This window comes from Nannobrachium achirus, assembly GCF_963921795.1.
Source record: "Nannobrachium achirus genome assembly, chromosome: 24".
Taxonomy (NCBI): Eukaryota; Metazoa; Chordata; class Actinopteri; order Myctophiformes; family Myctophidae; genus Nannobrachium; species Nannobrachium achirus.
This window is the reverse complement of record NC_137831.1, coordinates 41,080,827-41,107,094: the sequence shown is the minus strand read 5'-3', so window position 1 is coordinate 41,107,094 and position 26,268 is coordinate 41,080,827. Positions and strand designations below refer to the sequence as shown.

Here is a 26,268-nt window from a genome sequence, read left to right as displayed (position 1 = left end):
TTTGATTTAGTTTTAGTCATGGTCTTTTGAATAAAATTTCATTTTATTCATCTCTTCTCCACTAGTCCCTCCCTAACGTTTTAGTCTAGTTATTATCCATGTTGATGACGTGACTTTAGAGATACTGTGTACCGCTACGCAGGATTTTAGGTCACACTCTGTAGGGGCGGTGTCCAAAAATGTGTTTTGCAAAAATCTGCCTGATGATGGTGTCGCTAAAAGAGGGCCAAGTGAAAAATCAGGAGGTTGTGATTTGCCATCCAAGGAGTGTGTGTGCAAAGTTTGGCATGGATAGGGCCAATGGTGCCAGAGATAAGAGAAGGGGCAAAAGTGTGACATAAGGCAGTAGCCTAAATAAGCCACTATGTGTCACTGGAGCGCTGTCTAGTCCCCAAAATGCAGCATTTATCCACCACCTCATGACTTCATAACATTAGTAGTGTTTATGGCAGCATACCATTATCCAAGACCAGGGGTCCTCAAAGTTTTAAGGCCGAGGACCCCTTAGTTGAGAGAGAGTTGAAGCAGGCAGGGACCCCCACAACCTTATCATAGATTCCATATAGTTTCATTGTTTGACAGCACAATCACCAGTGTATTTTGGATTCATGTCAATTTGTGTTTTCAGATATTTAAAGTTGTACCATGTAACTTTTTTTATAAAACAAATCTTAAAATTGTCCTAACTGTTAAATCGCTAAAGTTTTAGAACACCCACTCCGTTATTTTCAGCTTCTGAAGCCTTCTCTTTATATGTTTTCTATGATCCTGGCCGTGGACCGGATTTCGCGCCAAAATGACGTAATCTGCATCATCTGTATACGTTGTGTATACGTTGCCCAATCACATCGCCGATCATGCACACATGGTACACTACCGGCCAATCACAGCGCATCTTGAAGTGGGGTCGCCATATTTGTAGTCGCCCGTGTGTCTCTTTACTCAAAAGGTAATCTCGCCTACCAGGCAGGGTGAAGTAGTCCGTTTCTCCGGAATGCCTGAACGCACAGGAACCAGGGACCCCTCTAAAGATAGCTCTCGGCGTTGTGGAGGCAGACGCGGGGGTGTGAAGGTACGAAAAACGGGCGAAAGACGCGAACGCGATCGCGGTTTGCTATAGGGCTACTGACCACTAGTTGAGCATCTTACACAGTATAGCTTTAACCAATTGAACTATCAATACTTAATTAACTTGACCTTTCACTCTGTACTTGGTCTTCTCTTTTTCCCCTCTACACCAAACCACTTTGCCGAAAATATTTTTGGCTAAAGTTCTCAGAATATAGACGTTAGGGTTCAAGTGGTTAATATCACACCAAGATTTTAAGGACCCCCTGTAGTAACTCTGAGGACCCCCTAGGGGTCCCAGACCCCCTGTTGAAGACCCCTGTCCAAGACCTAAAGCATCCAAACTAAAAACAACCATCCAGTCTATCTGTTTAACTAATGTATTAAGATGCTGACTTGCTCTTCAGCGTGGCTTTGAGTAGTGTATGTGCGTGCATGTGCAGTTTACACTGGGGTCATTTTTGTCACTTCCCTCCTCATGTATAAAGTCCCTGTCATTGCCAAACACTAGGGCTGTCACAATTATTACATAATCGTCTAATCGCAATTATTTTGCATAATCGTCATAATCGTTTCCATATTGAGAAATGTTAATAAATTACAAACACTTTCAAAAAGTAGTGGAAATAGCAGATCTACAAGCTCACAACGCATCGCGATGCAACACGTTGTGAGCTTGTAGATCGGCTATTTCCACTATCAATGTTTTTTTTTTAAGCATAAAATTATCAAATATATCAGTCATTTCTTTGTATATTTAAGTTATGTGTCATGATTGCCATGCGCAACTTCAAAGCCTAAAAGCCAAACATGAATGTAATTGTCAACGACAAATACACAATTAAATAGTTAATCGCAATTATTTGAATCGCCTTGTAAAATGTCATAATCATGACAGCCCTACCAAACACTACTCTCTCTGATACAGAGAGAGGGGAAGAAGTGCACAGCGGAGAAGATATTGGCATCGTAATTATGTGGTTAATATCCTAACCAACCGGTGTGCTAACTACCACGCTACAGTTCAGTTACTAAACTAATAGTTTAGTAACCGTAAACCACACTTTTAGACAAATGTTGCACATTATTTACAAACCGTCTCTTACAAAGAAAATGCAATGAGAAATGTTGTTGTCTGCTCTGTCTTTCATACCCTTGAACCCTCCAGTACAAAAGATTTTTACACACTCAATTCATTGCTTTTATTAAAATGTAATGCTTATGTCTCGAGTACGATTTTAGTCTCAATCATGTTCAAACGGAGCATGTCGTGGTGTAGGTTAAACTTTACCGTCATTTCGGAGAAGCTTGGCCAGGCTGTGTATGAGGGAGGATTGGCCAGCATGGGACACTGCAGCCATCCTGTAAAGTTTCAGACAAAGGGAAATTAATGTACAGCAATAAAAACTAAGCACCAGCAAAAGCTTACGATGTAAATCACTATTCATTGACATAAAAAGCCCAGTCAATGACCAAAAGGTAACAAATGAGCAGTCGAGACATTTTGATTTTCCTTAGCCCTAGCATGGCTTACATTCCAAACTGTATTGTATTTGTATGTATTCCATAGCACAGCCATATACTCGACGCATTTACGTGGAGAGAGATTCATCTCTCATGCATTGTTTTGCATGATTTTGTCCATGCTGTATTGATGTTGGTACCATAGGAAAGAGAACAGGCAAACGTTGATCAAAATAACAATTCTATTCTACATTCTCTAATTGAGTGGACTTCTTGTAAATTAGCCCATTTAGGCCTGAACACATTATGACGCAATATTTTAAAATGTTTTAAAATATAAAGAAATAGCAGATATACAAGCTCACAGCGCCGCACCGAGTGCCGCGCTGCGAGCTTGTAGATCTGCTATTTTTGAAAAATCGTGAAAATTAGAATTTTGACCCGATTCTATAAGTGTCTTTTGAATCCTAAGATTTTTGGAAAAAAACCTATGTTTCTATGTCAGCAATCTGGCCAGCCATCGTCAAAGAAAAGGTCCTTTTCACTTAACTGGAGCTCAGTTAGTCTGTTCTTGAGAGACTACTATGTCAGTGGTGCTCAAACCTTTTCATGTGAAGGACCCCCAAAATGATATTTATTTGGCCACGGACCCCCAATTCAAAATATCTAGTTCCAGGGACCACCCAGAAGCAAAATTTGAGTTACAAACGTTCGCTTTGAAAATACATATATTCAAAGATTTGCACACATTTTCACGACTTTTTTTCAAAAATAGCAGATCTACAAGCTCGCAGTGCGGCACTCGGTGCCGCGCTGTGAGCTTGTATATCTGCTATTTTTCAATAGTTAAAGCATTCAATAATCCTAGGCCTAAATGGGTTAAGTAACAATGATTTAACGCTAAGCGCAACAAGTCCATTTGGTTTCATTTTCGCTCTCAAGAGTTAAAGATTGATAAGGGTCCCTTTGGTGGTTACCTCTCCATCATTTAGCTGGGGACCACCTGGAACACTCTCTGGGACCACTGGTGGTCACCGGAAAGCCGGGGACCACCTGGCTGATCTAGCACTATAATACAAAAGAACAGGCTGGTTTTGAACTGTATTTTGTGGATGTAACGTTTGTTTGCATTAATCAGTCATTTTTGTAAACAGTGGAGTAAAGCAAATTGTGTTGCTACGTGAACAGATTAAGCTCCAAATGTATTACCTGTCAACTCTGTTCACAAACACTGCACAGAAAATCAACTTGTCTTGGACCAAATTGAATTTTTATGTTGTGTGAGAGTATCTATATTTTGATTTAGGCTACAATACGATAAGAAAGTTCCAAATGGCACATTTTGGCTTTGGTTTGGTATGGTTTGGCAAATCAATCTCTTTAATGTACAGTATGTGAAAACTATAAAACGCAACATTATATATTGTGATCAATCCTGAATTGGTCCTTAATTAGTCCATCCATGCTGTTGTGCAGTCGAAACTGGAGAAGTGTCTGACAACATGTCCTATCTGTAGAGTCTAGCAGCTCAACAGCAGACCTAGAGCAGTGGTTCTCAAACATGTTCATGTAAAGGACCCCCAAATTGACACATAATATTAGCACGCGGACCCCCATGTGAAAAAATACGCCAGGGACCCCCATAAGAGAACATTTCTATGGCTCTAGCAGTGATTCTCAACCATTTAAATGTTCAAGGACGTCCAGTTTTACATGCACTATAGGCTACGGACCCCCATTTAATGGGATTTTCTATCTCCGAGACCACAATTTATATTGTGAAATCAATGTTAATTTAACTCTCTGAGTTACAGACCCATGACAAGGGTCCATTTGGTTCCTATCTTAGCCCTGAATACAGGACGCTATGAGCGTCCTGTATTCAGGGCTAGTTCCTATCTATAATTTAGCTGATGGGGACCCCCTGGAACTCCCTCATGGACCCCACTTTGAGAACGTTGCGACTGTCTAACAACATCAACAACACATAGACACATAATTTAAAATTACCGTTAACCATGGTTCCCATCCTAACATGTCACCATATAAAAAGCTATGACATTTATTCCTGTCAGTCTGTCACTGTATGGAATGCATGCTAGTGACTGTAGTGTGTAGCCACTTCCCTCTGACTGTCTGACAACATTCAATTTCAGTCCAGACAGTGACACGAAGCGCAACATACCTGTGCGGTGACAGTTAATACGTCCAATATCTTCTTAGAAACACATTCCACTCATTCCAAACTCATTCCATGAGATAAAGCTGAAGCAAGGGGGGGAAATGTGACACAACTCGAGTGTCTTTGGGTCGAGTAGGAACGATGTTGACATTTTTTAGAGTCACGTGAGGGTGAGACAGGCAGCCTCTACGGTGGCCCTGGTGTGTCAAAAGAGGCGCTTTCTCCATGTGTGCTCTTTGCATAAAGGCCCATTCCCACTGGGCCAGATAACACATTAAAAAAATCTCTTTTTCCAGATAAAAAAATCTCTTAGTGTAAATAGTTAATCTTGTGATGAACATCTTTCTGTTTTTCTTGTCATATGAATACAATTTGATAACAAAATGCTAAAGCTGACAACATGGGGTGTAATGATCTAATATAGTTCTACAGTATGTACTGTATGTATGTAACCTCGCCTCACCAGACTTTCTGAGAGAAAGCCTGGTGATCGTTAACAACGGGCGGTTTGATCCGCTCTAGGCGGAAACCACAAGCCGAAGACGCAGCGTCGCTTTGTTTTGGTTTCCTCCGTTTGTTTCCCCAATCCCTATTAATATGCTCGAGTAGTCTAGTGTAGTCTTGCCAGTCGCTACGAGTTGGAATAAAAGATGCATATCCCAAACACATTTTTCAAAAGCAAAACTACGCCGCATCAAGGAGTTTATTAGGTAGGCCCTAAAAGTATGTCCTTGAGCGCAGGGAATTATTTTGGGTTAAAACTGAATCCGGTTTGATAGTTCCGGCAAATTGTAGTCCGTGGAGTACTACAACATGGCGTAAAGTGGTTTCCTCTCCCCACCGGATCAAACCTTGAAAAGTTAAGTGATCCCAGACTAGTATGTATGTAACCACTGAGTGGTGCACTAACGCAAGGATCAACACACGCACAGTCGCACACACACAGAGACACACACACACACACACACACACGCACGCACGCACGCACGCACGCACGCACGCACGCACACACACACACACACACACACACACACACACACACACACACACACACACACACACACAGAAATAAATACCAATAGCAGGGGTGGGACACATTGATGATGGAGAGGCCTCCAGAGGGCCACATTGCAGTCAAAAATGGTAAAAATAGCTTTCAATTGGATTTGAATAGCTTTGAATTGGAATCTTGAATTATTCTTAGCCATTTTTTTTATTGAAATCTTGAAAAGAAACTTTTTATTTATTTTCAAATGCACTATATGTTTTTATGTTACCGTAAACCTTTATGAACTTAAATACAAATACATTGGACATAAAAAAAAAGACTAGTACTATAAGCTACAAATATAGACTGAAGTCATTCAAGTGGCAAGTCATGTTTACATATTTGGAATTGGAAAAGCTGAAATCAATATATTCCGATTAACCTGTGTGAAGGTGGGGGCCACATTTGGCCCTCTGCCAGTTGCCTATGATCTATAGCAGATGTCTTCAACAGGGGGTCCGGGACCCCTAGGGGGTCCTCAAAGTTACTACAGGGTGTCCTCCAAATCTTTGTGTGACTTTTTTTCCTCCTTTTTTATATTAACCACTTGAATCCTATAGCATCCATATTCTGTGAACTTTAGCCAAACATAGCAGATCTACAAGCTCACAACTCCTCACGCTGTGAGGCGCTGTGAGCTTGTAGATCGGCAATTTTTGGCAAAGAGGTTTGGTGTAGAGGGGAAAAAGAACAGACTAAGTACAGAGTGAAAGGTCAAGTTTATCGAGTATTGACAGTTCAAGAGGTTAAATATCTGAAAACACACATTGACATGAATACAAAATACACTGATGATCTGTCAAACAATGAAACTATATGGAATCTCTGAAAAGGTTGTGGGGGTCCCTGCTTCATCTCTCAACTATATGGAAACTATGAAAAGGTTGTGGGGGTCCGGGTCCCTGCTTAATCTCTCTCTAAACTAAGAGGTCCTCGGGCCTGAAAATGTCGAAGACCCCTGATCTATAGGTTTTAGCTTTGTGCCTTTTTAAATGTTATGTCATACACAATCTGGGTGACGGTAGACTGATCAACTGGGGCTATTACAGTATTACACATTCACAATGCCACTGTTGAACACGTCTGTAGATCTACCCCTCAACCAATCTGTCACAGGCTGCCTCATGCCTGACTTACTGTATACTTGGCCGTGCGTCATGTCGTGCAACCAAGTATAAATCACCCTTTAGAGCAGGGGGGTCCCCGAATGATTTATGGGGGTCCTGTAGTAGATTAGATATTATCATGATTGATTATGTGTGACGTTGTTAGAGTAGATCATGTGTTCATTGATTATATTAATATGTGGGTCTTTATGATGATGCTAATACTTGATAATTGTTAGGAGTCGAAAGGCCTTCAGTAGGCCTCAGTAACTATTGTTTCGGTAAAGCCTATCTTGTTATGGTACAGCTTGTCCCAGATGCCTTGCCAGATGATTAACTTAATGTGAAACATAGTCTTTCTTTTTTTTTTCACTCAACGGTAAACAAACCAACATAATTTCTAAAGTGACAATTGAAGGACTTTTTAATACCTCTAAAAAGACAAATTAAACATTGGCCAAATTGTCAAATATTAGAGGCAGAAATTGTGAAAGGAGGTGTTGTGAGCATGACAGCATGTAGATCTGCTATTTTCACAATAGAACTGTGTTATACAAAATGTATTGCCTCAACTCTTAGTTTAACTCCCAGTTAAAATATGATTATTTTGGGGACCGTGGCCTGAAAAGGTTGAGAACCACTGTTTTAGAGAAGCGTGCAATTTACAGTGATTCAGTACTCTACATTGGTCATTTACAGTAATTCAACATGGGTTGCTTAGCCACTTTTCAACCTGGCATCCGTATCTTGGCCAAGGATTTTCAAAAAAAAAAAAAAAAAAAAGCATATATCTACTATTCATTACTTTTACGTGACAGCATTGTACAACAAAGTATAAAAATAAGGCTTAAGTGGACAAGCAAACAAGAAATCCTGAGAAGTCATTATGCTAAATTCCAACTCCCATCATGTGAGCACCCATAGTAGACAAGCTTGGGGTCCAAACCCATAATTTAGCCAATCATGCAGTACACTCATCTTTGGTTCAAACTCACCAGCTCAACCCACAGGTGCCAGCTGGCAGAGGTTGACTCCAGAGGCGTCAATTGGGTATGGCAAGGTATGGCTGCTGCCATACCTTGGCTACAGGGGCAAAAAGGTTAAATGTACTTCTTAAAATAAATTCATCATGCCTTTTGTTAAAGGGATATTCCACTTTCAACAGGGAAACACCTTATGGGCTTTTCTCCCCACATACACCCATTGTAACTTCAAACTTCATTTTAACCATGATAGATTCATTAAAAACACACATTATTTTTTTCTGGTGACTCATATTACCCTCCTGATACGTGAGCAGGCCGTGTTTTTTCAATAACGTTTTTCATTTATTTTGTATAATTATTTGGGAAAATGGAAAAAAATGAAATACAAAATATAATTATTAAAAATAAATGAAAAACTTTATCGAAAAAACACGGCCTGCTCACGTATTAGGAGGGTAATATGAGTCACCAGAAAAAATAATGGGTGTTTTTAATGAATCTATCATGGTTAAAATGAAGTTTGAAGTTACAATGGGTGTGAGTGTGTGGGGAGAGGCCCTGGGCCTGGAGGGCCTGATACCATTTACATAAAATATCTAAATATTGAATCAAGCAAATTAACAACTGTTCAGGGTGTTCATAAAAGCCTGATTAGATGATAAAATTACCAAAAGTTCTTTTGAAAGTGAAATATCCCTTTAAGGCACGCGAGAAGGCGCGCGTGCAAGACACCAGTCATGTTGCCATACCTTAGCTTTTGCTGAACTGACGCCACTGGTTGATTCAGCCATATCCGAGCCACAGCACCAATAAAAAGCCCAGTTTTATGGCAGTCACCGGTTTGGTCATTTTTACGCAGCAGGAGCTGTGACCACATCGCATAGCTCCATCAATCGTGCTGAGTGCATGGAGGGTTGGCAGGCATGCTGAGTAAGCCAAGTTCGGCTCGATTTAATTGGTTAACATAAAAATGAGCCAAATTATACAGTATCCAGTCTCTTTGTTGTTTTTCTGTGGCGTGTATACAGTAAGACTTGGTATGACTTGTTCAGTGACAAACAAGTAGCCTACATATTTCTGAACTGCACATATATCTTGCCTGTTGAGGTCATCGTTTTGGTTGGGATTTAATTGGGTGAAATGAAATTGCACAATGTACAGTCATGTTGTTGTTTTTTGTGGTGTGTACAGTCATACTTGGTGGAATTGTTCAGTGGCAAACAGGCGGTGAATATTTCTGAACTGCTCACTTGGTAAAATAGCATTTCAGTCGGAGGCCTTAGGGATCTTTCGTGCTAATCAGTCTAAAAGCGCCAAATTTTGCACAGATGTAGCCCAGGGCTTGCTCTAATGATTTAGCGAGGGCACCCGAGACGGCGACCTTCGGGGTCGCCACACGCGGCCAAATCAAGTTGGGCTCCCATCGACTTTCTATACAGGAAGAAAACACCCAGAAAAACAGTTTTTTTCTTGGTATTTAAGTAGGATGTGAGGGGTCTAACTAGGGGTTTGTCATGATGCTGAATCCATTGCAAGCATTTTGGCACAAAAACATTCCTTGGGCTACAAATGGCCACAGAAAATGCCCACAAAACTGATGAAACTGATGAAAAGTGATGACTCATCACTTTTCATCTCTAAACCATCGTTTTCTGGGGCCATTTGTAGCCCAGGGAATGTTTTTTTGTGCAAAACAAATGCTTGCAATGGATTCAGCATCATGACAAACCCCTAGTTAGACCCCTCACATCCTACTTAAATAATATGGGTATTTCCCTCCTGTATAGAAAGTCGATGGGAGCCCAACTTGATTTGGTCGCTGTGGCGAACCCGAAGGTCGCTGACTCGGGCGCCCTAGCTAAATCATTAGAGCATGCCCTGGGCTACTCATGTGCAAAATTTGGCACCTTTAGACTGATTAGCACGAAATTACCATTCTATCTCCCTAAGGCCCCCGACTATTTTGGGTTGGGCCTGGCGAGGGTCAGGTCGTTATAATACGTACTAAAAGTAAAACCAATACCAAAATAGAGTGTATGAGGTTAAATGAGACTTGACTCATTTTTCAAGCATGTCTGAAGTACGGTACTTATAACTAGTCTGCATAAGGGACATTTTAGCAACAAAATACTTGAATAGTGATTTCTGGTAATCATTTTCACCCCTGAATTGCAGGACCCATGAACTTAAATATAAAAAAAGAATCTCAGTAAATCTACAAGATCCTAGAAGAGACTAGGGCATTCACCAAATATTCGAATATTCTCTTTAAAAAATATATAGTTTATAAAGCTTGGCTAGGAAGTCATAAGAATGAGTTGTCAATGCCCCTGGTGGATGAATTTGTAAATGCTCTATACCAGGGGTTCTCAAACCTTTTTAGGCCGTGACCCCCAAAATAAACATATTTGAACTGGGGACCCCCACCCTGACAAGCACTTGGAATTGTAGGTATTACATTTAATGTGACTCTGTTCCGCAGATAAATATTGTGAAAATAGCAATAGTATTTTCACAATGTTCGCCTCTTGCTTACTTAATATTTGACAGTTTGGTCAGTCCTGTCGAATATTCGACTATTTGAATACTTTGAGGTCGACTAATTCGAATACTAAAAATCACTATTTGTGAATGCCCTAGAAGAGACTGGAAGAGACAAGATTTATTATACAAGATTTATTATACAAGATTTATTATACAAAATGTATTCAGAACATCAGACAAATTGATATTTTAGATTCGTATAGTTTGCAGAACCATGTGTTCCAGACAATGTGAATAAATAAAGTACGTAAGTAGGTTACATCTTGTCATTTTCAATCGAGAACGCATTACACTATGTGGCTTCAAAACAGAATTTTCAGGGCGATTTGCATGAGCAAATAAACCAAGTACTTTCCTGATTTGCACATGCATCCCTTGTTGCTAGGTTGCAAACAAACACATGCACACACGCACGGGTGCGCGCGCGTGCATACACACACGCGCGCGCACACACACACACACGTTTTTCCATTTGGGACTTGTGATGTGAACATTTCCATGTAGGATTTATGTACTGTAATTCGGTAAACATTTCCATTCAGATGTTGCTAACATTACATTAGCTGAAGGGATTCTCAACCAGCTGTGTGTGCATTGGGGAAAACCTCATTGTGATTTCTTTCCAAATTCCTTATGATCCCCCTTCTTAGGCAATGTGACGTTCAAACAAATGGCCCCGAAAGCTAACTGACCGTGTCCTTTGTGTGACATTGCTAGACCATAAAATGATCGTGGAGATTTCCCAAATCCCCTCTGAGCACACAACATGTAACTTAGTGGCGTCGCGCTCTTTGTTCGGGATTCACAACACATGGCCTCGGAAATAAACAAATATACAATAATGTGGCTGTTTGCAGGGACGTGCTGGCCATTGGGAAAAGCGGGACAACTCCCGAACGGCCGGTTCATTCCCGGCCGGTCCAGGCCGGCCATTAGGAAAAAATCTAAATAAAATGTCGGCCTTCGTTCTATTTTGGGGGCTGGGCGGCCAACAAAGTAAATCGTCACTGTCGGGCAGAAACCTCGTACCTCCAAGTTTCAAATGTGTAAAATTTTTCTCAAAGCAAAGCCCTGCTTCATCATACAAGGCCGTCGCACAAAAGTAGTGAAAACAGCAGATCTACAAGCACACAACGCCTCGCGGTGCGAGGCGTTGTGTGCTTGTAGATCGGCTGTTTTCACTAGTTTAATTCATTTTTTAAATGATAAATACAAAACAAACGGTACGGTTTTGGACATTTCCAAAACCCGACAACGACGAAATATTTCCACCCGACAACGACGAAATATAACTCATGTAATTGGCCCACTGGCATGTCACTTGTCACGATCTGAAATGGCAAATCTTTGAGTAGCAGCAGCGCTATGGAGAGAGATCTCTCTCTATAGCGCGCAATGAGGGCCTCTCCAACTCTTTTTCCCGGGCTGATTCAGGGGCCCAGCACGTCCCTGGCTGTTTGGGTGCCCTCGCACGAGAGAGAGCACTGCGTAAAGTGTATGACTCTGGTTTTTATACGGGGCCATAAATCTGATGATAAATTGCTTTTCCACACAGACCCCCATCCCTCTCGCCCCTGGTTATCCAATCAGTGGGCCAAGCAAGCAAAGGAAACTTTAATTAACTTTAATCAAGACCAAAAGCAAAACCATGCACTCGCTCGCGTTGTCAGAGTTTGAGAAGTGAGCAGACAACATCAGGGGTTGCTTTGCAGTGCAGCCTCATTTTGTGGTCGTTCTCTCGCCTGGTTGTGCGATCTGTGCAAAATGTTAGTTCACTCAATAGCTAATCAGTATAAAATGTGCGGCCAGCAGTAGGATTACACTGTCATACATCATGCGGGTTGATAAAGAAAATAGCTGTGAAACAAATGGTTATCAATGATGTCAAAGATGATCACTTAGTAGACCGCTACAGTTTTGAAATTATGTAAGGCTTGGCAGTATCAAAGGGAAGCTATTTGCAAAGCTTGGACGCATGCAGAAACATTAAAGTATACTTAAAGGGGGCCTGTCACGTAAATGGTTACTGTCACTTTAAGAATCATCTTAACAAACAAGTTTATATTTTTATGATGTAATTGTGGGGATGTGCAATTATAAGCCAATCAAATGAATTGTCTGTATAGCCTAACTGTATGACTACTACTTACTGTACTGGTCAGCTGTTGTTGGGGGGCGAGGGGCAGATTACACTGTGACATGAGCTTCAGACTGTTTCAGACCGTTTTCAGAGAAGCTCATGTCACAGTGTAATCTGCCCCTCAACCCCTTTAGGTGACAGTACCTCTTTAAATTGACCTTACAAAGTCAAAAGGTGGCATTTCTTGACAATTCTTTTGGACTGAGACAACATATCAATGTGTAGCGTGCAGAGTGTATTACACTGCTAGATTAGGAGGGTGATTTATCATTTATCACTAATCACAAGCTACACATTTGATGTTCAGTGAAGTCTTTCTAATCTAAGCCATCACCAGTGATTTGTCTTTGAATCAATACATACTCCATACACTGATACATTACACAGTATACGTAGCCTAGGCTAGTTTTTTTTTTTTACTTAGCTACATCTATATTCTGACATTCTCCTCCCATCATCTAAACATGTGTAAGACAAGTAAGAGATTTGCACTTATTTCTTAAGCCAGTGTTTCTCAACCACTGTGCCTGGGGACCTTTGGTGTGCCCCTGAGAAGGGTCAAGTGTGCCCCTTGAAACTGCTTGCCTCGCGGTGCGAGGCATTGTGTGCTTGTAGATCTGCTGTTTTCACTACTGTTGTGCGACAGCCTTGTATGATGAAGCAGGGCTTTACTTCGCGAAGAAACGTACACATTTGAAACTTGGAGATACAAGGTTTCTTCCCGACAGTGACGATATTTACACCCCCGTATTATGTTGGTGTGCCCATGGATTCTTGGGACATGAAAAGTGTGCCCATCCAGAAAAAAGGTTGAGAAACACTGACTTAAGCTATGCTTTGTACGACGAATAGCGGAAATAGCCCATCAGCTTGTAGATCTGCAATTTTTGAAATAAATACATGAATTCAAACTTTTGAGAATTTGCAAAAATCTCTCTGTGAAATGGATAAGGTATAGGTTTTTACATTTTTTTGAAACTTTGACCGAAATAGGGTCGGCAGGGTCAATGTGGTTACAGCGTAAAAAACGCCGCTCGAGTTTAGGAGCTCAACAGCACAAGACGTGATGAGCCGATGCTCACACTGTACAAAACTCTCTCTGTGTACTTGTTTACTTGTAACCTACAGTGCATCCATGATCCCCATACCTCTCTCTATATCAATGTGGAGTTTATCCAGAGTCTGTGTTTACTTAACAATTCCATGGGGGGCAATTTAAGTAACTGACCTTGGTGGGGATTACACTGCACACATGGTCAGACACTGCGGCCTGCTAGGCCTATTAGCCCGTGGCCATCCCCAGACACTGAGCAAATCCCGGCCCCAAGAACGTCCAAGTCTTCTCCACCGCTCCGTTTCCATCCATGGTTTTCGTGAGATGACATGTGAGGTTCTGTGTGCAAACAACCCCTCGGGGGGCATCACCAGGGGCGTTACAAGGGGGGGAAATGTGGGACTGAGTTACTAGGGCCCAAGGTGGAGGGGCCTTCGTTATTTTATACTTTAGCTATTGAAATAGCAGATATACAAGCTCACAGCGCTGTGAGCTTTTAGATATTTTTGAAAACTTGTGAAAATGTGTACAAATCTTTGAATGTATGTATTTTTTAAGCGAACATTTGTAACTCAAATTTTTCTTCTGGGGGGGACCTCGTAACTATATTTTGATGTGGGGGTCAGTGGCCAAATACGCATCATTTTGAGGGTCCTTCACATGAAAATCTTTGAGCGCCACTAAGTGACATAGAATAGAAACATAGGTTTTTCAAAAATCCTGAGAAGGATTGGAAATATTCAAAGACTTGCACAAATGTTCACGATTTTTCAAAAATAGCAGATCTACAAACTCGCAGCTTGTATATCTGCTATTTTTCAATAGTTAAAGCACAAAACGTGAGCGAATCCTTGTACCCAGGGCCCAGAATTTGGTGCGACGCCCCTGGGCATCACCCTACCCCCCCCCCCCCCCCCCCCCCCGAGACACAGGGCGGCTTCAAATATAGCGTTTTTTTTCCCCCCTCTCCTCCGACCCCAAAGTCCAGCTAAGGGTGCCGATTGTGAATGGGGCCAAATAGTATTAACCCTTTAAGACCTGGAATTATTTGATACTTTATAGCTATTGAAAAATAGCAGATATACGAGCTCACAGCGTTTTTTCAATATACATTTTTCAAAGCAAACTTTTTGTAACTCAAATATTTGCTTCGGGGGGGTCCCTGGAACAACATATTTTGAGATGGGGGTTCCGCTGCCAAATACCTGTCGTTTTGGGGGTCCTTCCTTGACATGGAAAAGTTTCAGATCCACTGATTCAGAGGAAGGATTTTAGAAGTCGTGATCGGGTCAAAGATATTCAAAGACTTGCACACATTTTCACGACTTTTTCAAAAATAGCAGATCTGCAAGCTTGTATATCTGCTATTTTTCAATAGCTAAAGCATAAAATAACGGTTAAAGTGGTTAAGATCTAACGCGACTCGGGGCGCGTTCACGCAGGTCTTTGAGGCTTAAATCAGGGGCCACCCACAAAACAAAATAATCTGCATTTATATCTACTATTCCGTCTCGGTTGCTAGCAGTGTAAGGTTACAACATTCCGCTTCTATTCCTGCGCTCTTGGATAAACAGCGATTAGCCCACCGCACTGGTCTGGGGGTTAATAGGCGCTTGTTTGGCCAGGAGGCGCGACACCTCAAGTCTTGGCCCTCGCTGATCGATCGGAAACATTCGCAGCATACGTTGCACAGTAACATTACTGTACATTGGCGTTTTATGTCCCATCGCAGCTGGAGACTTTTAATTGAGTGTCAATGGACATGACAGCCGCGCTAGGGGGAGGTGTTTTCCACGCGGGGACATAGTGCTTTTGTTTGTTTGTTTGTTTATTCATGCATTCTGGGTACTTTTGGGGAAGGGCCCGCTGATCAGGGACGTGCGGAGAATGTTAGAGAGGCAGGGGCTGACATTTCTAAAAGGGTCTTTTGGTGAGAATATTGAAAATAGCAGACCTCCGAGTTCACAAGGCGTCGCGCTGCGATGTGTAGTGAGCTCGGAGGTCGGCTATTTTTGGTATTTGATACCACACTAAATTAAGCATAATCAAGTGAATACTGGAGATGTGGCGATGTACAGCAGGGGCGTCAATTGGGTATGGCAGGGGTATGCAGGGTCCAGGGGGGAAAATAAAAGTTACTTTTAAATAAAAATCCATGAATGTCTCTTCGTCTATCCATGGACGGATTAACCCCCGCGAGGGCCCCTGGACGATATTTTTTTAGGGCCCCCCCACCCTCCACCATACCCCCCCCCCCCCTCCCTCCCGACACGCACTACCCAGCTCGGATTTTAAACCATGATTATCATCTGTGGGCCAAGAAAGCACCTGTAGACAACAGAGGAGGGGCCCACACATTTGATTTTTAATTAACGTATACATTTGATTTTAGTAAATTGTCAATGACCACGCGTCCCAGTTCCCCCAAGGGCCCCTGAGAGCCAAGGGCCCCTGGCAACGGCCCCACCGGCCCAATGGTTAATACAGCCCTGCATCTATCTGTGCTGGTTATTATGCTGTTAAATTACAGTGAAATAACTATGCAAAATGTAACAAAATGGTCACTTTAACAAGGTATTATAATTATATTCTCCACACTTGTATTCTCCCCATCTTGACACAATGGTATATTCCCAGATTCCGCAAGTCAGCTGCACAGGTGCAATGCATTATTGTAAATTTGGCACGTTTACTAACATACCAAGTTTAGCTGCACTTGAACAACCGTGCAGGCTGCCATATCCAGCCCAAGAAACCGTAGAAACGGGGGGGAAAATAGAATGTACTTCTTAAAAGAAATGTATCATGCCTGTTGCTAAGGTATGGCAACGTGACAGTCATGTTGCCATACCTTAGCTTTTTCTGAACTGACGCCACTAATGTACAGCATGGATTTCTGCACAGAGATGACAATTCTTTCAACATGAGATGCTGTATTTTAAGTTCAGGACAGTTTGGGCAAGGCAATTCTCTTGAATGCTGCCGTCAGGTATGGCATGGAAAGAGGGCAATTTGCATTTCTTTCACCATAGTAAAAACTGCATTCACGGTCTATGGGCCATACGAGATGTCGGTATCCGAAAGGTGGCAAAGGTTACCATGCATTTTTGAAAAGCTCTATATGTATATTTTGATGATAACCCTTTCTGAGACACAGCTAAATTGGTGTTATCAGCCGCTAGAGTTGGTGTCCCATTAACTTTACTATGCAGGGAAAAAAAGCAACACATTAATCTGCTTTAAGTAGCATATGAGGGGGTCAAACTAGGGGTTTTCCATGATTCTGAATCCATTGCAAGCATTTGTTTTGCACGAAAAACATTTCTTGGGCTAAAAACAGCCCTACAAGACTATGGTTTAGATGAGTCATAATTTGTCACACTTTTGAGGGGGCTATTTTAGCCCAAGGAATGTTCTTTGTGCAAGACAAATGCTTACAATGGATTCGGAATCATGAAAAACCCCTAAAAAACCCTTTTACAGACGGATAAAGGGGCAGGGGCTCAAGCCCCCTGCGTGTGCACGTGCCTGGGCCTCGCTGATAAACACCAACAGGATTGCAATGTCTTCCAGCCAGGAAAGAAGTCTGCATCACTGCCTCTTTTCTCTGTTGCATCGAGTCCTCGTTGCCTTCCTTCCAGGTGAAGGCCTTGTGTAAAAACATTTATTTTTATTTTTTTCACAAGTAATAACTTAGCTATTAATTATATTAAATCAGAGCTTGGCTCTGTAGCAATGTCAACGCAATGGTACCCAATGGCCTCCTAAGCCCCTTTTCGAATGCAGCTTTAGCAACACACCACACCACACCATACCACACCACACCACACCACACCACATAAAAATATCTACATTTTCCATTACACAAAAGTACCCATATCGGTAAGAAACAACCCTTTTAACTGTGATTATAATACAATATAAATTTGTATTACAACTATCCTAAATTATAATACACTATAATGGATTATGACTGTGATTATAATACACTATAAAGTATTAATGTATTACTATGATAATTATAATACACTATAATAGTGGTTATAACACAATATAATCTATTATCATGTAATACAACTATATCCTGGTGGTCTAAATGAAAAGTCAGTGAGTGATCAGTCATTATGAAGTGTTTGGCCCTGTTTGGCCTAGCTCAGACCTACTCTAGATTGGATACTTTTTAGTATCACGTTTAGTACCACTTTCAAACCACTCTACCCAGGTCCTTGTAGTGGAAAACCTGGCACAATTGTAGGCGGTGTGGTGTGGAGTGGTGTGGTGTTGGGGCCTGTGGAAAAGGGGCTTAAGGAGCCAACAGTGTCTCAACTCTCAAGGCCTCATTTTTCACAAGAAATAATTTAGGCAACAATGAAATCAGGATCCTACAACATCAAAGCAGGTGTTGTGTTTATATATAAATGGCCCCTATGCCCCCCTAGAGGCCTCCTAGGTGTCATAGCATGTGATTTGTCACATGTTTGGACTCATCAATTCTGACTGTATAGCTTATTTTAGTCAGTGGACTAAAACTCCTCTTTGATTCCAGAGTCTTACATGACATGTTGGACTTGCACTTCGCTTACTTGAACACGTCTCCTTTACTGCAAGATCACATTGTAAATATGCCACTGTTGCAGAGGCCGTCTAATAAATACTCTGGACTGTTGTTTTGTTAGTAACTTGACTTTTCAACTTGAGACTATGACACTTGACCTCCTGGACTAAGGGACACATTTGCCTCAAGACTGCCTCAAGTTGCAGCAAGAGCAATAAATTGGTAAAGTTAAAGGTGTATTCAGTGATAATGAAAGTGGCCGGGGGTCATCTTGTTCCTTACTGGCATACATACTGAAATGTTTAGTTTTTTATAGATTTTTTACACCATTATAATGTTCTCGTATCGGTAGGCCTACGTCTCCAGCTTCAGGATATGTATGCTACTGATTTTACTATGAGACTGTGGCATTTTATGAGTTCAGTAGTTTACAATCTAGGCATTTAGCAGACATTCTTAATTCAGAGCGACTGTGGTTCTCAAAACTTTTATTTTGACCATCATAACTAAACATCATAACAAAACTACGGCCATACTCTACCCTGATTGGTCGAGGACTGGCTGGCCACCTCTGAAAATGTAATCTAGCTATGCTCGCAACACGGGCCATGGTGGAAGTCCTTATATGGTCAGCACACATTCTAGTGAGGAGATTTAATGACAGATGTACGAATTATATTTTTATTTGAATGAAATACAATCACTGAATATACCTTTAATGTAGGACTATGTTTTTTTTCCCCATGGTCTGATTCCTGTTTGTTTAAAATGCTAATTGGGTCCTATACATTCAAAGAACATAAACATAAACTACACAATATAATATAGTAATATAATATATCAGCTACATAGGCCTATATACTGTAGACTAGCTTTAAAGAGGATGCAACAACACATCTAATATTGTTTTGGGGGAAAACTGCTTTTAGATTATAGCTGGCTTAATGGGATATTCCACTTAAAAAAAACTATGCCTTGCATGAGTCTGCCTCCCCAGGCTCATGGCCTCTCCACATATGTATGAGTTACCAGAAAAAAAAATAATGGGTGTATTTAATGAATCTATCATGGTTAAAATGGAGTTTGAACTTACAATGGGTGTGTATGTGGAGAGGCCTTGAGCCTAGGGATGGGTATCGAAAACCGGTTCTTGTTGAGAACCGGTTGCCCGTGGTTCGGTTCCATGGAATCGTTAGCCAATGTCCTTAACGATTCTGCTATCGATTCCTGCATATGCGCGATGACATCACGTCACCCACGCGACGCGCTGCCTTGTTTAGAAGCAGCCAACATGTTGTCTGATGCTCTGGTCCTGTGACTAACTAAAGCAAACATAACAAGTAGCAGGCAGTCTACTTTATAGTGGCAGCCTACATAATACAGATGGTGCTGGTTACCTTTGCAATGTACGGATATATTCCATAATCCTGTGTCTGTTAATGTCGTCTCAAAAAAGAAGAAGAGAAAAAAAAAAGCATCGTGTCACCAGGCTTTCCTGCCTCCAGACGGTCCATGCAGAAGGAGTTTACTTTCACTTTCATTTAACAGAAAGCAACAGCTTTGCAAAAGCTCTTGCAAGGCTGCAAGGTACAGAAAAAGCCATCCTATACTAGCCTAAATGTCCCTTTATTTTAGCCAGTTTCAAAGGAAAACCACCTCCCGTTTCTCTGTTGTTGAAAAAAAAAAAGTCAGTTCACTTTGCGTGGTGTCGTTGTGTGTCTGTCCGCACGCTGGATTAATCAATGCATGTCCAGGTGAAGCCCGTTAAAAGTCGTTATAGTATCCTCCGATAGTTTCACAAAGTACATTAAGCAACAGAAATGTATTATTTAACATTTTAAGTCCCTTACAGAGGTTTTACAACCCAAACAACAGGAACAGTGTCATGAGGTAATATTTTGCCCTTAAATATTTGAAAGGAATAGACTAGAGTCAGACTACTGTGACATAAGGTACATTTCTCACCTTGAAAACAACAAATGCAACCTTATTTATTTTAGCTTTTAAGACAATCGTTTTAAAACAATATTTATTCAATAATAATATTTTTAATAATATTTGAAATAAATTATCTCAATATGTAGCCATAATTTTAAAATAAAGTTTTTGCCATAATCATGCAGCTCTAACAGTGACACAGACATAGCAGCAATGGCACAGCAATTACAAATATAGGCTATATACAGTAGTATGTATTTTTAACTTTAGGCCTTTCAGTGAATGATCAGCTGGCATCAATATTATATCCATATTAGGGCTACACTGTAAAAAAAATAAGTTGTGCCTTCACATTCTGAGCACTGCAAAAACGGGACGTTGGATTGAGCTTTTTTGGGTGAAAAATATAAATAAAAACTAGAAAAAGAAGAAAATGACAGGAGGAGAATAAGGAGTGGAGGAGGTAGAAAAGACCATTGGCCACTATTTCTGACCAGCCCCCTGCATGGCGAGGGGGCTGAGAATCGATAAGAGAATCGATAAGGAACCGGATCGATAAGCAGAACCGGAATCGGAATCGCTAAAATCTTAACGATACCCATCCCTACTTGAGCCTGGGGGGACAGATAAGATTTACATCAAATATTTAAATATTGAAGGCTGTTCATAAAAGCCTGATTAGATCATCTAATCAGGCTTTTGTGAACACCCTGAAAAGTTTTTAATGTAATGATTAGATGATAAAGTGACCAAAAGTTTTTTTGAAAGTGGAATATCCATTTAATAGGCATAGCCTATCTTGATAAGCCAAGTGGCCAAAATGATGTCAGAATATGAGACTTTGATATGCGTTTTACATTTGGAAAACAACTGTAGCTAGTTGGACAACACACTAGAAACAACACTTAGACAATCGGAAATCATTCACACAAAACCCTGACTTGGTGGCAGGCTGTGCACAATAGCCGAGAGAAGGACAAGAAGACATAACTAGAAATACTGTTCCTTCGAAACAGTGTGGGCTCGCTTCCAACCCAACAAATAGGATACTTTAAGGTACTGTAAGGTACAGTACCTTACAGTATTGTACTGTACCTTACTATACTGTACTGCACCTTACTGTACTGTACTGTACTGTACTGTACTGTACTGTACTGTAACTTACTGTACTTTACTGTACTCTACTGTACTGTACTTTACTGTATTCTACTGTAACTTACTGTACTTTACTGTACTCTACTGTACCTTACTGTACTGTACTCTACTGTACCTTACTGTACTGTACTGTACCTTACTGTACTATACTATACTGTACTCTACTGTACCGTACTGTACCTTACTGTACTGTACTCTACTGTACCTTACTATACTGTACTTTACTGTACTCTACTGTACTTTACTGTACTCCACTGTACCTTACTGTACTTTATTCTACTTTACTGTACTTTATTGTACTTTACTGTACTCTACTGTACCTTACTGTACTGTATTGTACTTTACTGTACCTTACTGTACTGTACTCTACTGTACCTTTCTGTACTGTACCTTTCTGTACCTTACTGTACTTTACTGTACTCTACTGAACCTTACTGTACTTTTACTGTACTCTACTGAACCTTACTGTACTGTACATATTATATGTGTTCTAGATCTACATTTTTGATTCTGTGTTTGGGAACCAGCAACTGTCAAATGGACTCCAACTGTAGTGGAGTATATTGAGTGCATATACTGTAGGCTAACAATCCCAGATCACATCTGTCCTCCACTATGTCTATAACCAAGGCGTTCTTCTATGTGGCCACTCCAGACTGAGGAGTGGAGCATGGCTTTTATTGTGTTTGTGGATCTGACTTGGAAATGCATTGGTTTTGATATCTCCCTGACAACCAACAACAACCACTAATATGGCTGACTGTCCCTGCGGGCTCTAGGATATATGGCTATGGGATTTACATCCCATCGCCCGGACTTGATTCTTGATCACAGCTGTGTAATCAGTAGAGTGGAGAGGGACATTTATTTATAGTTTTAACTATAACTATAGTTTTATACATCACACAGCTTAGACATTTGGATCAAATCAGAGAGCAGACCTGTGTGAACGCAATGATATAGATAGCATATCTGAAGTGTGAACACTGCAGCCACAGCGCCTTAACATAAACATGGGTCTATTATCCTTCTCTCCACTCTGTCCCCACTCACTAAACCCATTGGAAATGCATTGGGTGCTTAAAGTTAAACATTTTTATTTTTTTATATTTATACTACAAAACATTTCAAAACCAAAAGTAGGCCTACAAGCACACGTGTCCTCAGTAAGCTGAACACATAAAAATTTGAATGGTGTTGAAAGGTGTAAGCGTGTAGGAGATGAAGCGCGCCAAAGTTTTGAGGAGATACACATATAGCTATAAATAAATAAATAATGAAGATAACATACGTGTGCTCGCCTTCCAGGCGAGCCCACAATAATGAAGATAACATACGTGTGCTCGCCTTCCAGGCGAGCCCACAATTATGGGGAGTTTGGGGACACGTGTATTATCACTGAAATGCGTACAGAGGAGTGTGGCTCTCTGATGTGCAAAATTTGAATCTGGCTGTTCGTAGGACCCAGCAGACGTCCTCGCAGACCCCGTGGGCTTCACCTGTTCGCATGCACAATTCTTTTGCCTTTTTCTTTTTTTTTTTTTTTTTTACCTGGGACTGCCTTTTCCCCATCGCTCAATGATCTGATCTGACCCCCCAAAAAAAGCCTTTTCCTCTGCGATCATGCCGACAATGATCTCGTACGTGGGCTCAGGCTGCGGCTTCTTGCTGATCTTCTCCGCGGCGCTGCTGCTGTTCGCCTCCTCCCAGTCCCGGGCCGAGATGGTGTTCCGCTGCCCGGGCTGCACCGCGGAGCGCCAGGCGCTCTGCCCGAAGGTCCCCACCGAGGAGGGGACCTGTGCGGAGATCGTGCGCGAACCGGGCTGCGGCTGCTGCCCGGTGTGCGCCCGGCGAGAGGGCGAGCTCTGCGGCGTCTACACGCCGCGCTGCGCCAGCGGTCTGCGGTGCTACCCGAAGCCCGACTCCGAGCTTCCCCTGGAGCAACTGGTGCAGGGGCAGGGGCTGTGCGGGCACAAAGTGGACCCCGATGAGCCCACCGGCGCGGCGTGGAGCCTGGAGCACCGGGAACCCACGAGCGGTCAGTTTTTACCGTAAAACCCCCCCTCTCTTTGATCAATTTTTAATGAGACTGTCTAGTCTAGAATATCCGATCGTCAGTGGCTTGCAATGCACTTAGTCCTGAGTGTTATCAATGCAAGCTGTCAGAGAAGGCTGCAAATTTGATCCGCAAAAATGAATTTCGCTTGACCTTCAGCCCTAGACAACCAGAAACAACACGCTTAAAACTTTGTAGTACTACTACAGCCTTTGTCCACTTATAGGCTATAACGCTACTGTTTAAGTTATTATGTATTCGCATGTGTACAACAGACTAATAGAGCAGTGTTGCTCAAACTTTCACATTTCAAGGTTTCCCCTTAACTCTGACAGAATACAAATGGAACCAAATGGACCCGTTAGGGTCCATTTGGTTCCATTTGTATGCTGTCAGAGTTACAGACTTGTATGGGTCAATATGGACCCCCATAAAGGAACCCAACAGAGTCCCTAATCCACTTTGAGAATAGAGTATAGGCAAGGTACAGTGTAGGCCTAATGAATGAATGTATATTAACTGTATAGGCCTACTATTAACATACACATGCACATGTTGTCTTAAAATTTGGGTCAAACATCTGTTGCATTTTTTCTTGGGCATAATGACTGCAGAAATAGATAATATATTACTTTTAACTGATGTCTGTCTGTATCTATAACATATGATCTAAATGTGCCATCAGTTGATTAGGCAGGGGCCATGAAAGGACACAATGTCTCCCATCTTCCCCCCCAAAATACTCTCAAATAGTCTTCTGCACAACACTGTAACAACACCGCAATGTTGTAAGGGGTGGTTTATTATTATAATATAGCCTCGCAGCTAGCAGCCCTGGAAATTCCCCAAATGCTGTAGTTGTTGGGGACTACACAAAAACAATATTAATGTTTGGAGGATTTCTCAGGGGGAGAATAGAACAGAGGGCAAGACAGAGAGAGAGAGAGACAGAGAGAGAGAGAGAGAGAGAGAGAGAGAGAGAGAGAGAGAGAGAGAGAGAGGGGGCAGGGGGGGGGGGGGGGGGTGCTGCATTGATTGGAGACATGGACTTTAGGCTTTGACCAGGAGGTTGCCCTACTGTAAACTGCTGGTGTGGGTGGTTATGTTTACATGCAAGGCTGCTACGGTTATCTACTTCAAACCAAGGGAATCGTCTCCTGGCTGTTGCTTCAGAATAACTGTTTGGCTGTCCTGTCCGCTAGAATGAAATATAAATCACCACCAGTTTGAAGCTTTAAAGTGTTGGAAGTGTCCCTATTCCTGGCATGTCATAATAATAGGCAAATGTTGTGCAAAAATAGCACACATCTACAAGGTGTAGAGGTGTAGAGCAGTGGTTCTCAAAGTGGATTTCAGGGACTCTCTAGGTTCCTTTATGGGGGGTCTAAATTGACCCTTGGCAAGTCTGTAACTTTGACAGTGTACAAATGGAACCAAATGGCATTTGGTTCCATTTGTACACTGTCAAAGTTAAGGGGAGACCTTCAAATTTAAAAGTTTGAGAACCACTGGTGTAGAGGAAAAAGGAGACACAGTATTGCTCTGGGGGCGACCCCCATCAAAGTAGTTCAGTATATGGTTTAAGTGATTAATTCACACATGGGCCATTTAAGGGCCACATTAGTTTGTCTGGTTTGTGTTTCAACAATGTCAGGTCACTCTAAATACATCAAATGATATGTCATCCTGCTAAATCTGTCCATTTAATATAGGCCTGTGCCTATTTATTGCTTGGTTCAAGGTTGTACTATCGTTACGTCTTTTGTACAGGTGCATAAGAGTAAAATGTATTCTTTTTCGGCTTCCTTACAGACAATGCAGTGGTATATAAAATAAAGCCAGAACAACAGAAAACAACACATCTAAAGATAAAATAATAAGTACTGTAATAATGACTTAGGAAGAAAGAGAGTGCAAAAGGCAAAAGAGCAAAGAGAATGAAAAAAGCATCCTCAACTGTGCATACGTGCATAAAGTTTGGTGTATTTCCACCAATGGCATTATTTTCCCATAGTAGCTAGTACTGTACTTTAACTATTCGTAAACAACTTCACAGTGTGTTCTATGTGCAAAAGGTCGGTATAATAAAATTAAAAAAAACTTCACAGTATATATACAGTATTTATGTACAATAGGTCATGATCGGGGTGCAGGAATATGGTCATGTCTCTGATCTTTGTATTCGTTATGGTTTGCTTGTAATCTAACCACTTGAACCCTATAGTGCAGGGTTCCCCAATTAGTTTTCCCCAAGGGCCGAATTATGTCTAGGGTACCAAGCCGAGGGCCACAACATTGCAGGGGGGCGACGGCGGCGTTCCCGCTACTCCAGCGACTGCGACAGTTTATATCGCCGTTGTCGGGTGAAAATGTCCAAAACCATTTGTTTTGCATTTATCATTTAAAAAATTATTTAAACTAGTGAAAACAGCCGCGAGGCGTTGTGTGCTTGTAGATCTGCTGTTTTCACTACTTTTGTGCGACGGCCATGTATGATTTGCGAAAGAACGTACAAATTTGGAGATATGAGATTTCCACCCGACGACGACAACACTATACTAGTGGCTCTTATACCACCATTATTACTGGGGTTGGTGTGGGCCAGACAGTAGACCCCCCCCCCCCCCCCCGCGGGCCGCAAATGGCCCGCGGACCGCCTATTGGGGAACCCTGCTATAGTGTCCTGATTCTGGGCCTGTCTGTCATAATAGGTGGACGTTCTGCGAAAGTAGGTGAACGGGCTCACAAATCTTAGCCAGTAGATCAGTAATCTTCGTCAAAGAGATTTAGTGCAGAGGGTGCCAGTGATATACCCCTGGGGGACGTCGTTCGGCTGAATTATATGGGACTTAAGTGGTTAACAGCTGTACTTGTAAGTGTCCTTCTCCCTCTGGGTGAGTGCATCAGCTAAACAACACCATAGAAAAAGTTCAGTGTATAATTAAATAGTGCTGTCAAATAGGGATGGGACG

At 41.7% G+C, this 26,268-nt stretch overlaps 2 protein-coding genes across 2 annotated transcripts in view; one reads left to right on the top strand and one right to left on the bottom strand.

Moving 5' to 3' along the window:
* The window catches only part of stk11ip (serine/threonine kinase 11 interacting protein), a 117,419-nt gene extending 113,880 nt beyond the window's left edge, over positions 1-3,539 (bottom strand). Inside the window, exons 1-2 of the mRNA XM_080720561.1 lie at positions 3,510-3,539; positions 2,360-2,430 (exon numbers count right to left, since the gene is read on the bottom strand). Of these exons, the coding sequence (XP_080576687.1) occupies positions 2,360-2,430; positions 3,510-3,520 (82 nt within the window). The 5' untranslated portion in view covers positions 3,521-3,539. The remainder of the gene's footprint in view (positions 1-2,359; positions 2,431-3,509) is intronic.
* A 19,086-nt stretch (positions 3,540-22,625) lies between these two features.
* Positions 22,626-26,268, top strand: part of igfbp2a (insulin-like growth factor binding protein 2a) — a 62,775-nt gene continuing 59,132 nt past the window's right edge. The window contains exon 1 of the mRNA XM_080720624.1: positions 22,626-23,278. Within this exon, the coding sequence (XP_080576750.1) occupies positions 22,864-23,278 (415 nt within the window). The 5' untranslated portion in view covers positions 22,626-22,863. The remainder of the gene's footprint in view (positions 23,279-26,268) is intronic.